We start from the raw sequence: 13,398 nt of genomic DNA, 5'->3' as shown, positions 1-13,398 counted from the left end.
TCTTGCTGTCAGCATGCCAATTGCATGCTACCTGAGAACTTGAGATATCTGTGGCATTGTGACAAAACTGCATATTTTAGAGTTACCTTTTATTGTCCCCTGCACAAGGTGCACCAGTGTAATGATCATGCTGTTTAATCAGCTTCTTGATATGCCACACCTGTCAGGTGGATGGGTTACCTTGACAAAGGAGAAATGCTCACTAACAAGGATATAAACTAATTTGTGCACAACATTTGAGAGAAATACGCTTTTTGTGCACATGGAACATTTCTGGGATCTTTCATTTATGCTCATGAAACTTGGGACCAACACTATACATGCTGCATTTATATCTTTGTTCAGTGTAAATACATGTAATTTTGTCCTTGAAGCATTTAATTGAAATACTGTAGCATTCCATTCATTCCAATGGAGAACTGCTCATACTGGGGAGTGGCTATATGGGCGACCGGTGGCTTCAAAGTCTCTCTCAAGGGCCAATACATAGCATCAGCAATATATAATTGGCTAATCTTACCTAAAAAGTGTACACCTTGTTATGTAGTTATCTCAGTGTATAATAAAGAAAATACCCTCAACACAATCTGCATATGCATGTTGAACCATTTTTAAACCTGTTCCACAACAATAATAGGCAAATTCCATCAAATACTAAATTAAATCATCAGGAGTAAAAGGCTACAGAGAAAAATAACTACGTTCATTCCAGTATGTATTTGTAACCTTGTTGATTACCTGTTTTATAGTCACTGTTGAAATGGAGCCAGAGCAATCGAAGCCAGGCTCCTGCACCTTGGGTCAAAGGGGGAGCCGAGTTCCAGCATCTTATGGGTCCAAAGAGAAAAGGATGATAAACTCTTAGGGTTATTATTTCCAAGGTGTGGACATGAAGCTAGAGTTATGGCTAGGGTAAGGGTTAAGCCAGGGTGTGGACATGAAGTTAGGATTATAATGTATTACCAGTCTCGGGTTGAGGTTGTTGCTACAGCTATAAGTACAATATTTCCAGTCTAGGGTTAAATTTAGGGTAATGGTTGGCTCTACAGCTGTACATGTATTACCAGCCTAGGGTTAGAGTTATGGTTTGGTTGTTTCTATAGCTTTAAGTACAATGTATTACTAGGGTTATGGTTTTGGTTTGTGCTACAGCTCTAAGTACAATGTATTACTAGTCTACTTTTAGGGTTGAGGTAAGGGTTAGGGTTGAACCGGGGTGTGGACATTAAGTTAGGGTTAGGATGGACATTTGCCTGGCTGATGCGACCCATGTGGTACACAGCAGACTTGGAGGAGGACTTCGAGTTTGTATCAGCCAGACTAGCTGGACATGGGGCAAGAGGAAAGTGTGGAGAGATGGCAGCTGACAGGGCATGGCTCAACCCTAATCTTAACTCTACACCTACAAATAGAGGCTCCTCCACTCCCCCTCTGAATTCCCAATCCAGTGGAGACTGCTGAGGGGAGGATTACTCATAATAATGGTTGGAATGGAGTCAGTGGAATGGTATCAAACAAGTGATTTCCATGTGGTTGATACCATTCAATTGACTCCATTACAATCATTATTATGAGCCACCCTCCCCTCAGCAGCCTCCACCCATGTTTATATTGCTACAGTACCTTGTATGGATACTTCATATCAACCACTATTACATTATGAATACGGGATACTTTGTAACATCAAGCAATTAATACTGGTTATCACAATAACCACAGCCAATAAGTAAAATTTGGCTATATCGTAAAAAATGAATGAAAGCAAAAATGTGCTCTATGATCAAACTTTAAGGTTAGGCATAAAGAAACACTGTGGTTAAGGTTAGGGTTACTACTTTGTTGTTACGGTAACATGTAACATCAACCTATGAAGACTGGAAAATGAACATTTTACCCTGCACCATCTGAAGAAACTAAGAAAATACATTAACATTAACTGTATTTTTTGTGTATAGCATCCAGAAACAGTTTTGCATTTATTTTGACATTGTCTCTTTGTAAAGAAATTATGGCAAGATATTCATTGTTTTATAATTGTTAATATTCTTGATGACTTTTGTTTGTTATGTGAGAATGTGCTGCTCGGTTTCCTTAACTATAATAAGTATAAAGAAAAAAAAAATTACCTCATAAATGTAATTGTGCTAATGGAAAATATGAATAAATGTAAATTCACTAATAAAAAAAAACATATTCCATGTTTTGTATAAGACATTCGAGCAGTACATTAAGACCACTCTACATTCTTCGAACAAGAAAGCTGTTAAAACAATCAATACGTGCGTATATTTTAAGGTCTTTGTATAATCTGTAATTTGTTGTAACCCCTTGAATATTGTATCATTGTCTTTTTGTATACTTCTTGTATGTATACAGGTGTTTCTGCAATAAAAAAAAATACAAAACATAGATCATTGACATTTCCTTTGTTCTCAAGCACTTCCTTCTTAACAGCAGAGGTCACTGTAGATCTAGGTTAACATATCTGAGGTTGTTTTGAATAAAGCTTTGGATTTGAAAGAAGCGTGGGGGTTTGTTATTAGTTCGTCGTTTGTTGTTGTTGTCAAAGCAAGCGTAGGAAAGAAGTAGCCTTACGTCGCCAGATATCGTTTTGATACTCAGGCATTTAACGTTAGCTTTATTTTTGTATAATTATTGTCGTTACGGCTATCGAATAATTTCTGGAAACAATGGCAGAAAGCGACTGGGACACCGTGACGGTTTTGAGGAAGAAGGGTCCGACTGCTGCGCAGGCCAAATCTAAGCAGGTAGCTAGCTGCTAGCTAGAGCAGCTAGCATTAGCCACTTAGCATGTGAACCTGAGAAACAACTCGATATATTGTAAATAAATATGCGATTTAATTAATCAAACCACTGAGCCCATGTAGGCTGCACACTGTCACTGGCAGGGAAGCTTGCTAATAAATCCCGGGGATTTGATTGTGACCTCGCCTCTCCCTGGCGTTTCCTGCTCGGTAAAACGGTCGACGTTGACAGAAATAGCAACTATGTGGGTTGGCGTCTAATCATTTGACTGACGTCGATGAATTGGACTTTTATCAAACATTTTCTGCGTTTTTCGTAGCCTGTGTTTTGATTCTGTGTTGGATCAGCCCCCCTGGCCTGCTTACTCGTCAGCTGTACAAGCTAACTAAATATATCCCTGTGTTATGGAACGACGTAGAGTACATTTGAATAATATGCCATGTTTTGTCTAGGCTATCACAGCTGCACAGAGACGTGGAGAAGACCTCGAGACTACTAAGAAATGTAAGCCTTGCTCTATACAGCAATCCATGCAAGGTGCAATCCACCAACTCCCCTACTGGAAAGTCAGGGACATGAAAGATTGATTTCTGAATTAAATTATGTTATGGCTTGTTTATGCTTACCATGCCAATGAATGTCTCCACAGGGTCTGCAGGGCAGAACAAGCAGCACCTGATGACCAAGAACACGGCCAAGCTGGACCGTGAGACGGAGGAGCTGCAGCACCAGCGGGTCTCCCTGGAGGTGGGAAAGGTCATCCAGCAGGGCCGCCAGAACAAGGGCCTCACCCAGAAAGACCTAGCCACTGTGAGTAATGCTACCGCAAACCCATATGACTCATTAAGATATTGGTGCATTTCTGTGGCTTCCTTGTTTCCTCTGCACTCATCTAAACACAGTGTAGCTGAAAATTATGTCCAATACTTTCACATCAGTAAATATGAGGATGGGAGGACACTTTGAAGATGCCTCCAATGTATGTGTACCTTAAAAGAGATGGCCTCAGTGATGACTGACATTTCAACAGTTTGACTGTACAGTGCATTTGGAAATTATTCAGACCCCTTCCCTTTTTCCACATTTTGTTACATTACAGCCTTATTCTAAAATGGATTAAATTATTCCCCCCCCCCCCAATCTACACACAACACCACATAATGACTAAGTGAAAACGGGTTTCTAGAAATTGTAGCTTATTTATTCAAAGTAAAAAATGGATACCTTATTTACTTAAGCATTCAGACCCTTTGCTATGAGACTCGAAATTGAGCTTAGGTGCATCCTGTTTCCATTGATTGTCCTTGAGATGTTTTCTTAAGTCCATCTGTGGTAAATTCATTTAAATGGACATGATTTGGAAAAGCACACACCAGTCTATATAAGATACCACAATTGACAGTGCATGTCAGAGCAAACACCAAGCCTAGAGGTCGAGGGAATTGTCTGTAGAGTTCCGAGACAGGATTGTGTCAAGGCACAGATCTGGGGAAGGCTACCAAAACATTTCTGTAGCATTGATGGTCCCCAATAACACAGTAGCCTCCATTTTTCAATAAAAGAAGTTTGGAACCACCAAGACTCTTCCTAGAGCTGGCCGCCCGGCCAAACTGAGCAGTCGGGGGGAGAAGTGCCTTTGTCAGGGAGGTGACCAAGAACCCAATGGTCACTCTTAGAGTTCCTCTGTGGAGAGGGGAGAACCTTCCAGAAGGACAAGCATCTCTGCAGCACTCCGCTAATCAGGCCTTTATGGTAGAGTGGCCAGACGGAAGCCACTCCTCAGTAAAAGGCACATGACAACCGGCTTGTAGTTTGCAAGAAAATACCTAAAGGACTCTTAGACCATGAGAACAAGATTCTCTGGTCTGATTGAACTCTTTAGCTGGAATGCCAAGCGTCACGTCTGAAGGAAACCTGGCACAATCCCTACAGTGGCACATGGTGGTGGCAGCATTATGCTGTGGTGATGTTTTCAGCGGCATGGACTGAGAAACTAGTCAGGACCAAGGAAAATATAAAGGGAACAAAGTACAGAGAGATCCTTGATGAAAACCTGCTCCAGAGCACTCAGGACCTCAGACTGGGGCTAGGATTCACCTTCTAACAGGACAACGACCCTAAGCATACAGCTAAGACAAAGCAGGAGTGGCTTTGGGATAAGTCTCTGAATGTCCTCGAGTGGCCCAGCCAGAGCCCGGACTTGAACCCTATCGAACATCTCTGGAGAGACCTGAAAATAGCTGTGAAGCAACACTCCCCATCCAACCTGATAGTGCTTGAGGATCTGCAGAGAAGAATGTGAAAAACTCCCCAAACACAGGTATGCCAAGCTTGTAGCGTCATACCCAAGACGACTCGAGGCTGTAATCACTGCCAAAGGTGCTTCAACAAAGTACTCAGTGAAGGGTCTGAATACTTATGTAAATGTGATATTTCCAATTTATTTTTAATACATTTGCAAAAATTCTAAACCTGTTTTTGCTTTGTCATTATGGGGTGTTGTGTGTAGATTGAGGGGGGAAAAAGCAATTTAATTAATTTTAGAATAAGGCTGTAACAAAATGTGGGAAAAGTCAAGGGGTCTGAATACTTTCTGATGCACTGTAGGTCTAAATAGAATAATGTTTTTAGGTCACAGATTTTTACTGACATCTCTTTTGGCTTTCAGAAAATCAATGAGAAGCCTCAGGTCATTGCTGACTATGAGTGTGGGAAAGCAATTCCCAACAATCAGGTCATGGGAAAGATTGAGAGAGCAATCGGTGAGTGGAATCTGGGAAAGACTCACACTGAAATTTTTCCTAATCAACCCCTATATTTAATCAGGTCTCGGAGTAGTATGCCACCTTATTCATCTGTACTTTGGATTTTACCATTGGTACTTTTTTTGTCTGACAACTTTTTGTTCACAGGTTTGAAACTGCGCGGGAAAGATATTGGACTGCCCCTGGAGGCAAAACCCAAGAAGAAATGAGGACAAAGCCTCGAAATCAGCCCCCCTTCCCCATGTACCCCACTTTCATCCCCACGTCCCCTTCCATTATCCCCACCTCCCTACTCTGCTATGACCCTGCCTCCCTCACCCCCCCTCCTCTACCTGGGCTGATCTCCACCTGTCCTGCTACAGGACCTGGTGATCCACCACGTTACAAGCTGCATATACTGACAAGTCATCACAAAATACTTCTTATAAACAATGATTGAATGCATTGTAAAACTTGCAAACCAAAAGTGCTGTGAAATGTAATTTTTATTTTGTTCGCTACTGCTTTGGCATTAACTTATTTTGGGATGTTTGAAACAGACTAGGTGAATTTTACCATGGCCATGTGCATCGATTTTACTTTTTCTTGGAGCATGTTCTTTATCCATTTCGTAAGTGCTTGTTTGCGGCCTTTTCAGGCACATTGTATATTAGGTCATTACAATATGAACATGTCCTCCTGCTGTAGCTTGGTTTTGAATTTAAAATAAAGTTTGGCAGTCTACTTGTCATCTGATGGTTATTTAGAATGTTTTCTTCAGTTTTACATTAGAGAAGGCCTTGAAATAAGATATTTTGGTGTCCTATGTTACTAACAGTAATAAAACCAGTCTGACACTGGCCCTGTACTCACTCAGGTTCTACAATTTAATGTACAACCCATTTGATACAACCAATATTGTTTTATGAGTTTGCACAAAAGCACTATGCCAAGTAAAGGGAAGTGAAACTATTTGTATGGATGAGTTGTATGGGTTAGATGTACAATGTTCGCATAGAGGTTGAACTGCATTAGAACTGTCGCAAGTGGCTCCCCACTATACCTAAAGTGGACATTGCCATTGGCTGTACGGAGTTGTATTAACAGAAATCGAATGCAGCCTTGTTTACAAGTTTGAACACTGGAACGTGATGTAATCTACAACTTGATTAGGATGCTTTTTCTATTTGAGTAATTATTTCTATATAGCCTACACTTTCTCGTTGTCAACATTAACGCGGGAGTGGCTTCGTGACAATGATCGCAAGAGCAGCTGCTCACCGATTTGATGGTTTCAACTCAGTTCCACCTAGACATCCACTATGCTGGTGTCTGCTACGGCCGGTTAACGCTAAATCTGATTGAGGGCTCTGTTCAATCTGTAAAAGTGAAGCGTTACAGATTGTGTAAGGTCATTTCCAATTAAGCCGACATAAGCAGTTTAACGTGAACGCAGTCTGCTAAAGCGGGAACATTGCCTTTAAATTTCAATCATGCTGTAAAGCTGAACTTCTGCAATGCGGATTGAATAGAGCCCGTAAAGCGGCAATAAGCAGAAGAAACAATAACAAAGCAACCTCAACTGTTGGGTACCACAAGTTGAATTAAGCTCATGAGGCATTTATAAGTTATGTTCTTTAAGAACCAATGGGTACATATTAATTTTTAAGTCCAAAAGTGGATGTAGCAACTGCTGATTGCCCCTTTAATCTAGACCTTAGTTTAATTTAACATTGTTATATTTCTTGTTGTGCCAAAAGCAAGGACAATATTGATATTGTATCTTGCTCTGTGACCTGGGGCCTGTTGCACAAAACTAGGATAAGGGATTAAGCCAGGATATCTTGGTGATCCTGGCTCAATTGATCCGTAATCCGGTTGCACTAAAGATGGATAGGGGGCAGGAGGATATGTTATGGTATAAATTACCATGGAGATTTATTCTGTGGAGCTAGCCTGCTCCAGACCAGGCTAAATTCCAGGATCTATTTAATCTCATCCCTAATGTCAGTCAGCAGTCACCACAAATGGAAACCAATAGTTATTTCACTGCTCACTATACATTGTTATCACATAACTAGACCCACTATTATTTAAACGTTTGTGATCATTAATTTCAATGATTTTGGATAAAAAATGATTTTTAGATGATGTTGCTATCATTAGATAATTTACAGTTTCCCATAGACTAGAAGGCTATATATAAAATGATAGAATATTAGGGCCACAGAGGGAAAAAAACACAAGTCATAATATTGTAACCAGTTGTTTTAAAGGAGGACAGTTGTTAAAATGACAGATGTGGGGCATTTCGTGAAATTGTACTTCAGTATGGTTTCATAAACAAAGACATGCTGATGTGCCAGAATATTAAGTATCACATTGTCATAAGTATCAAAACTGTAAAAACAAATGTAGCTTTTCTGCAGAAAGAACCAGCCTCATAAATGTATGACTTTATCCTTTTTCTTCAGTGTGGCCCTAGTACTCTGTCATATAAACAAATACGCATTCCATATGAATATAAAAACACAATGTGTAACATTATGTTCCTTTATTGAATAAGGACAAAACAGGTAAACCATCAGCTCCTTTCGAAACTGAAGTCACAGTGACTCTACAAGATGGAAAGCACAGAATCCAAGCATATTATACAAAATGATACATACACATTCAAAGGTCTGTATATAACACACCCTGCATGTCTGCACACTAAAATAAATGCAGGACAAATCCATACACATCAACTGAACAGACAAATGAATGGATGCAGTAGCCTCCCTGCAGCCTTGTATTACACACAGTATACCGCACAAACATCATAAGAGGCCAAATTCGTCAAAAAACGAACCCAAAAAACCCAAATTCCTCTACCACCGCAGGACATATTTAACCAAAATTGAAAGCACACATACTAACTAAAATAATTCAACACATATTGGTCCCTCAGCAGCCGACCACTGTCGTCATCAGGGAAGATTGCCGGATTGTCCCAGTCCATGGCTGGTGGCACTCTGGGGGCCCTCTCCTTCCTCAGGCAGGCCACATTGTGGAGGACAGCACAAGCCACAGTAATATCACATGCCCTAACAGGGCTGACCCTTAATTTGTGAAGGCAGTGAAAGCGTGCCTTCAGGAGGCCAAAGGTCATTTCAACTCTGGCCCTGGTCCTGGCATGGGCATGGTTGTAGGCCTGCTGTGCTTCCTGGGGGTCTGTGAAAGGTGTCAGGAGAAAAGGCTGGCAGCCATACCCCCTGTCTCCCAGCAACACACCAGAGAATTCACCTGTCAACACAAAATCTCATCATTACTACCTCATAAACACAGTGATATTCTTGACACAGCCATGATGGTTATAAATAGGGGTTGTGTGGCTTACCTTGTGATAGATTTCAGAGGCCCGAAAGATTCTGGAGTCATGGACTGAGCCAGGCCATTATGCCACAACATTGCTGATCACACAGTCAGCATTGCAGACCATCAGAAATCATAAGATGAGGAATATTACACCAATCAAAGCACATCACTGGCAATGCAGAGTGTTTCAATGGACAATATCAAAATGTTATGTTCACCTGAACATTAATGCTGTGAAAGGATTTCCTATTCACAAAATCGGCCTCATGGGCACCTGAGGGGGCTTTTATCCTTATGTGTGTGCAGTCCACTGCACCAATGACATGGGAAACCTGTCACACAAAGTAATGAGTATCCTACTATGTGTTAACAGTTGTCCTGTAATTTGTAGATCCTCTTACCTGCAATCCTATAGAACTCCTCTTTGATGTCACAGAGTCTTCTGTGGCCAGGGAAGGAGATGAAGACATCTGCTAATGCTTTGATAGCCAGACACACACTCCTTATTGTGCGACAAATTGTGGCCTTGTTCAGCTGTTCTGCATCCCCCACTGAGTACAGGAAGGCTCCACTAGCAAAAAGCGCAAGGCCACACAAACCATTTGCTCCACACTCAGTGCATGGCTCCGTGCAGTGCGGTGCTTAATCCTGGGACCCAGTAGTCTGCATAGATACCTGATGCCATCTGCAGAAAACCTGTATCTTTCATATAGATGGTCATCAGGGAAGGCCAGTGGGTCCAACCGGTCCCTGAAGACCCTTTCTCGCCTGAAGGCTCTCCTCAGCACAAGTGCTTCTTCATCCACCACATCTCGCACGAATGGGCATGCCATTGTCAGAGCAGAAAGGAACACACAATTTTGGGCCTTCTATAGGCTAGTGGCCACACCTGGTGCTGGGGGGTGGGCAAAAGAGGGCGATGCCTTATAACGATGACTTGGTTGTACTGATTGCTGGGAAAATAAAAAAAACCTTAGAAAGATGCCACCGTCCTGTGTGCTCACAATAAGAGCTCATATGTCATGGCTCACTTGACTTTATGAGAATATACCTAATTTTTATTTTGAGCTGTGTCATCTTCTTGGAGCTGGGGGAGGAAAGAAAAATAATGATTAATACATTTGTGTTACAGTTAGCATACAGTGTACATTGAAGGCATATCTCACCTCCCTCTCAAGTTTTTTTATTTCAAGGTCCAGTTTCCTAATTGTCCTCTTTTTATTTCGGACTCCAATGCAAGATTTTCCATCTTTTTCTTCTTGTACTGAATGTCTATGTCTGCCAGTTCTATTTGGCGCCGGAGGTGGTTGCCATACAACTTTCTGATAGCTTGTGAGCTCTGTGAACACAATACAATTAGCGCAGCTGGAATTTGGCAGGATGTGGTGTCCTTTTATTAATACGCACTATGTTGCCAGGCTGGTTTTCCCACTGTATAGCATCTGGGTCCTGTAAAATAAATTAGATTTTTTGATTTTGATGAGGACTCCTCACCATTGTAGAGTAAATAGTACTTTCACAGTCTTAACATGATACCTCATGCCTTCTGGAATCCGAGAGATGGTCTCCTCCTCATCATCGTCTCCATCATGTGCTGTTGCTGCTGCACTGGGGCCTTCACCCTATCACATTTAATCGGATTCATATTGAAGCTAGTAGACAAGACATGCCAGGCCTACAGTATGCCTTTGATGGAGTACTCACTGGATCAGCATCGTCTGGTGCTTGTGCTGGTGGCTCTAACAGGAACACAGTGCTGCCAGACACTGCAAGGCAATAGGTAAACCAAAGTCAGACAGTCCAAATTGATTCAATATGAATGTGGTTGTATCCCATGTAGAGATGGAAGGACATACCTTGAATGAAGCGGGTGGCATCTTGGGAGGAACCTATGCTCGTCTCTTTCCCCCCAGGGATCCCCTCTAAGACGGGCCTGCCTTTATTTAGCTCCAAGGCCATGTCCTCTGCTGGGGTAAGGTCAGCCTTTGGTGACCCACCACCCGTGCCTTGTCTGTGGGTATTCTTTTTCACTGCTAAAACAGTACAGACAATGTGTGAGCAGGCACCTTCTGGGTACAATATATGCTTGTGCTTTGTTAAATATTAGTCAGGGACCATACCATTCTGCAGAATGTTCTTGTATTTGATTTTGACCTGCTGCCATGTCCGTTTTGGCCCGTTCATGTTTAATCTACACACACACACACACACACACACACACACACACACACACACACACACACACATTTAATGGAGTCACACTGCAAAAAATTACTTGGTATTTTTGTCTTGTTTTCAGTAAAAATATCAAAAAAATTATCATAGCTTTATACAGTGTGATGGAGTTACTTTACACAATTTCACTCATATCTGCAGTGCATTTCAATTAAAAATTTAACCGTTTCATAATTACAGTACAACTGCATTTTTGGAGATGTGAATTAAATATTTGAATTGTAATTGTGATGTTTCAGCGGAGCGGTGAGTGTGTAATTGTGCACTACTTACGCATTCAGGCGGTCTGCAATACTTTGCCACGCTTTTTCTCTTTGCTTTATCAAGGCGGTGTTGCCTTTCTTCTTAATTATATATTTTACCTCCTCGTATGCCTCCATGAGGATTTGTGCTTCCGACGGGGAAAAGTACGCGGCTCTAGTTGCCATGGTAAATCAGTTAATCTGTGATCTGTGGCGGGGTCTATTTGAGTGAGCCGTGAGCGCGCACCTATCCAGGATTGGTTTCACCTGGCTTAATGAATCCGTGTCTGCTCATCCTGGCTTGGTCTTTGTGCAACCAATTAAGCCTGGACGCACATGTTTTGGCTTCATTGAGCTCAGCTGAGTCATTTATCCCGGATGTCTTAATTCTACTTTTGTGCAACAGGCCCCTGGTAACTGAGCCTACCTTAAGGCTAAATAATATTGATCAGGCATCATTTGGCTTCGGTGGCTTATAATGCCAGTCCTTGATTGGTTTTCAGACAAAAGGCAGCCCTGCCAGTGCCACTCTATAATGCCGAGGGATGGGAACCTAGACAGTAGGCCCTTAAAACTCAACTCTGGACCATTTTTTTGTTGTTCACCTGTAATCAGGGACTGATTTAGACCTGGGACACCAGGTGGGTGCAATTAATTATCAGGTAGAACAGAAAACCAGCAGGCTCTGGACCTCGTAGGGTAAGAGTCAGTGGAGGCTGATGGGAGGAGTGCTCAATACTTGTTCAATACTGCCCCTTGAGGGTGCTGTTCCAAGATTTGAGTTTACATTCTTTCTTAAGGTACAGCCAACAATTGGTTTTGGCCTAGGGCTCAATTAAATCAGATCAGGTGAAGCCAACATCTGCATAGCGGTTGTTTTGGAGGTGGAACTGCTTTAGAACTGTTAAATCCACAAGTGGTTCGCCACATTATACCTGATGTGTGCAATTAATTATCAGGTAGAACAGAAAACCAGCAGACTCTGGACCTCGTATGGTAAGAGTCAGTGGAGGCTGGTGGGAGAAGCTATAAGAGGACGGGCTCATTGTAATGTCTGGAATGGAAGGTGGTGGTTTCCACGTTGATAGCATTCCATTTATTCCATTCTAGCCATTACAATGAGCCCATCCTCCTATAACTCCTACCACCATTCTCCACTGGTAAGAGTTGAATAACCCCTCGCCCCAACCTGGGCTTGAACCATTCATCCTCAAAGTATTCGTTGCCTATCACTCCACAAAAGCTGCTGTCCTTGCAGAGCAAGGGAATCAACTTCTTCCAAGGTCTCAGAGAAAGTGATGTCACCGATTGAAATGCTACTAGCCTGCCTTGCTAGCCATTTCACACCGGTTACACCGACAGGCTATAGATAGCAAACAAATGCTGTTTTTTTTTGTAGGCACTAACTCCGCCATGGTTAGTTGGACAAAGCCTATGGGAAAATGAATGGAGATCTTATACATTTTATTCTTTGAGATAATCTTCATCAACTGTCACATTTTGTGAATTTTGGAGCATTTGTGTAATCGAAAAAAAGCATATCAAGGCTACATAATTCATAAAGGTCATCTTAACTAACAATGTATAGGGTGGTGCGTAATTTAAAAAATATATATAATTGTAACTCATAAAACAAAACGTATAAGATCTCCTAAGCCTCTTAACCGAGTTTATCCAACCTCCCTATTATTTCTACATTCATTTCCCCATAGGAATGGCTGAATAAACCAGTGGTAACTCATTACATTTTTTTAGGACTACAAACTGCCAAGCGCTTTTGCCATGAGGCATTTATAAGCCATTGAACAGCGGTATATCAACTATGCCATCGTATGGGAGGCCATTGAACAGCAGTAAATATAGCATATTTTACTAAACAAAATGTCTACTTTTATTATGCTATCCTAATGAACTTATTTCCCAAATTCCCCATGCTACTTGGGTGAGAAACCTGGATGCGATGTTTCACCGACCACAGATTGTCCCTCAATAATTGAAGGGCTGAATGTATAACATGAAGTAGTTAACCATTTCAAACTTAAATTAAACAGATA

The 13,398-nt window shown here is 41.6% G+C and overlaps 1 protein-coding gene and 1 pseudogene across 1 annotated transcript; one reads left to right on the top strand and one right to left on the bottom strand.

The window, feature by feature from the left end:
* Window positions 1-2,475: 2,475 nt before the first annotated feature.
* LOC135544437 (endothelial differentiation-related factor 1 homolog) lies at window positions 2,476-6,254 on the top strand. Its single transcript, XM_064972035.1, has 5 exons — window positions 2,476-2,768; window positions 3,219-3,270; window positions 3,416-3,576; window positions 5,435-5,528; window positions 5,679-6,254. The coding sequence occupies exons 1-5, from the start codon at window positions 2,691-2,693 to the stop codon at window positions 5,738-5,740; spliced, it is 447 nt and encodes a 148-aa protein (XP_064828107.1). The 5' UTR covers window positions 2,476-2,690; the 3' UTR covers window positions 5,741-6,254.
* A 2,638-nt stretch (window positions 6,255-8,892) lies between these two features.
* On the bottom strand, window positions 8,893-11,426 carry LOC135544436 (putative nuclease HARBI1; annotated as a pseudogene).
* Between the last annotated feature and the right edge of the window lie 1,972 nt (window positions 11,427-13,398).

This window comes from Oncorhynchus masou, chromosome 8, assembly GCF_036934945.1.
Source record: "Oncorhynchus masou masou isolate Uvic2021 chromosome 8, UVic_Omas_1.1, whole genome shotgun sequence".
Lineage (NCBI taxonomy): Eukaryota > Metazoa > Chordata > Actinopteri > Salmoniformes > Salmonidae > Oncorhynchus > Oncorhynchus masou.
The sequence above is the reverse complement of the archived record's forward strand: the minus strand, read 5'-3'. Positions and strand labels throughout refer to the sequence as shown.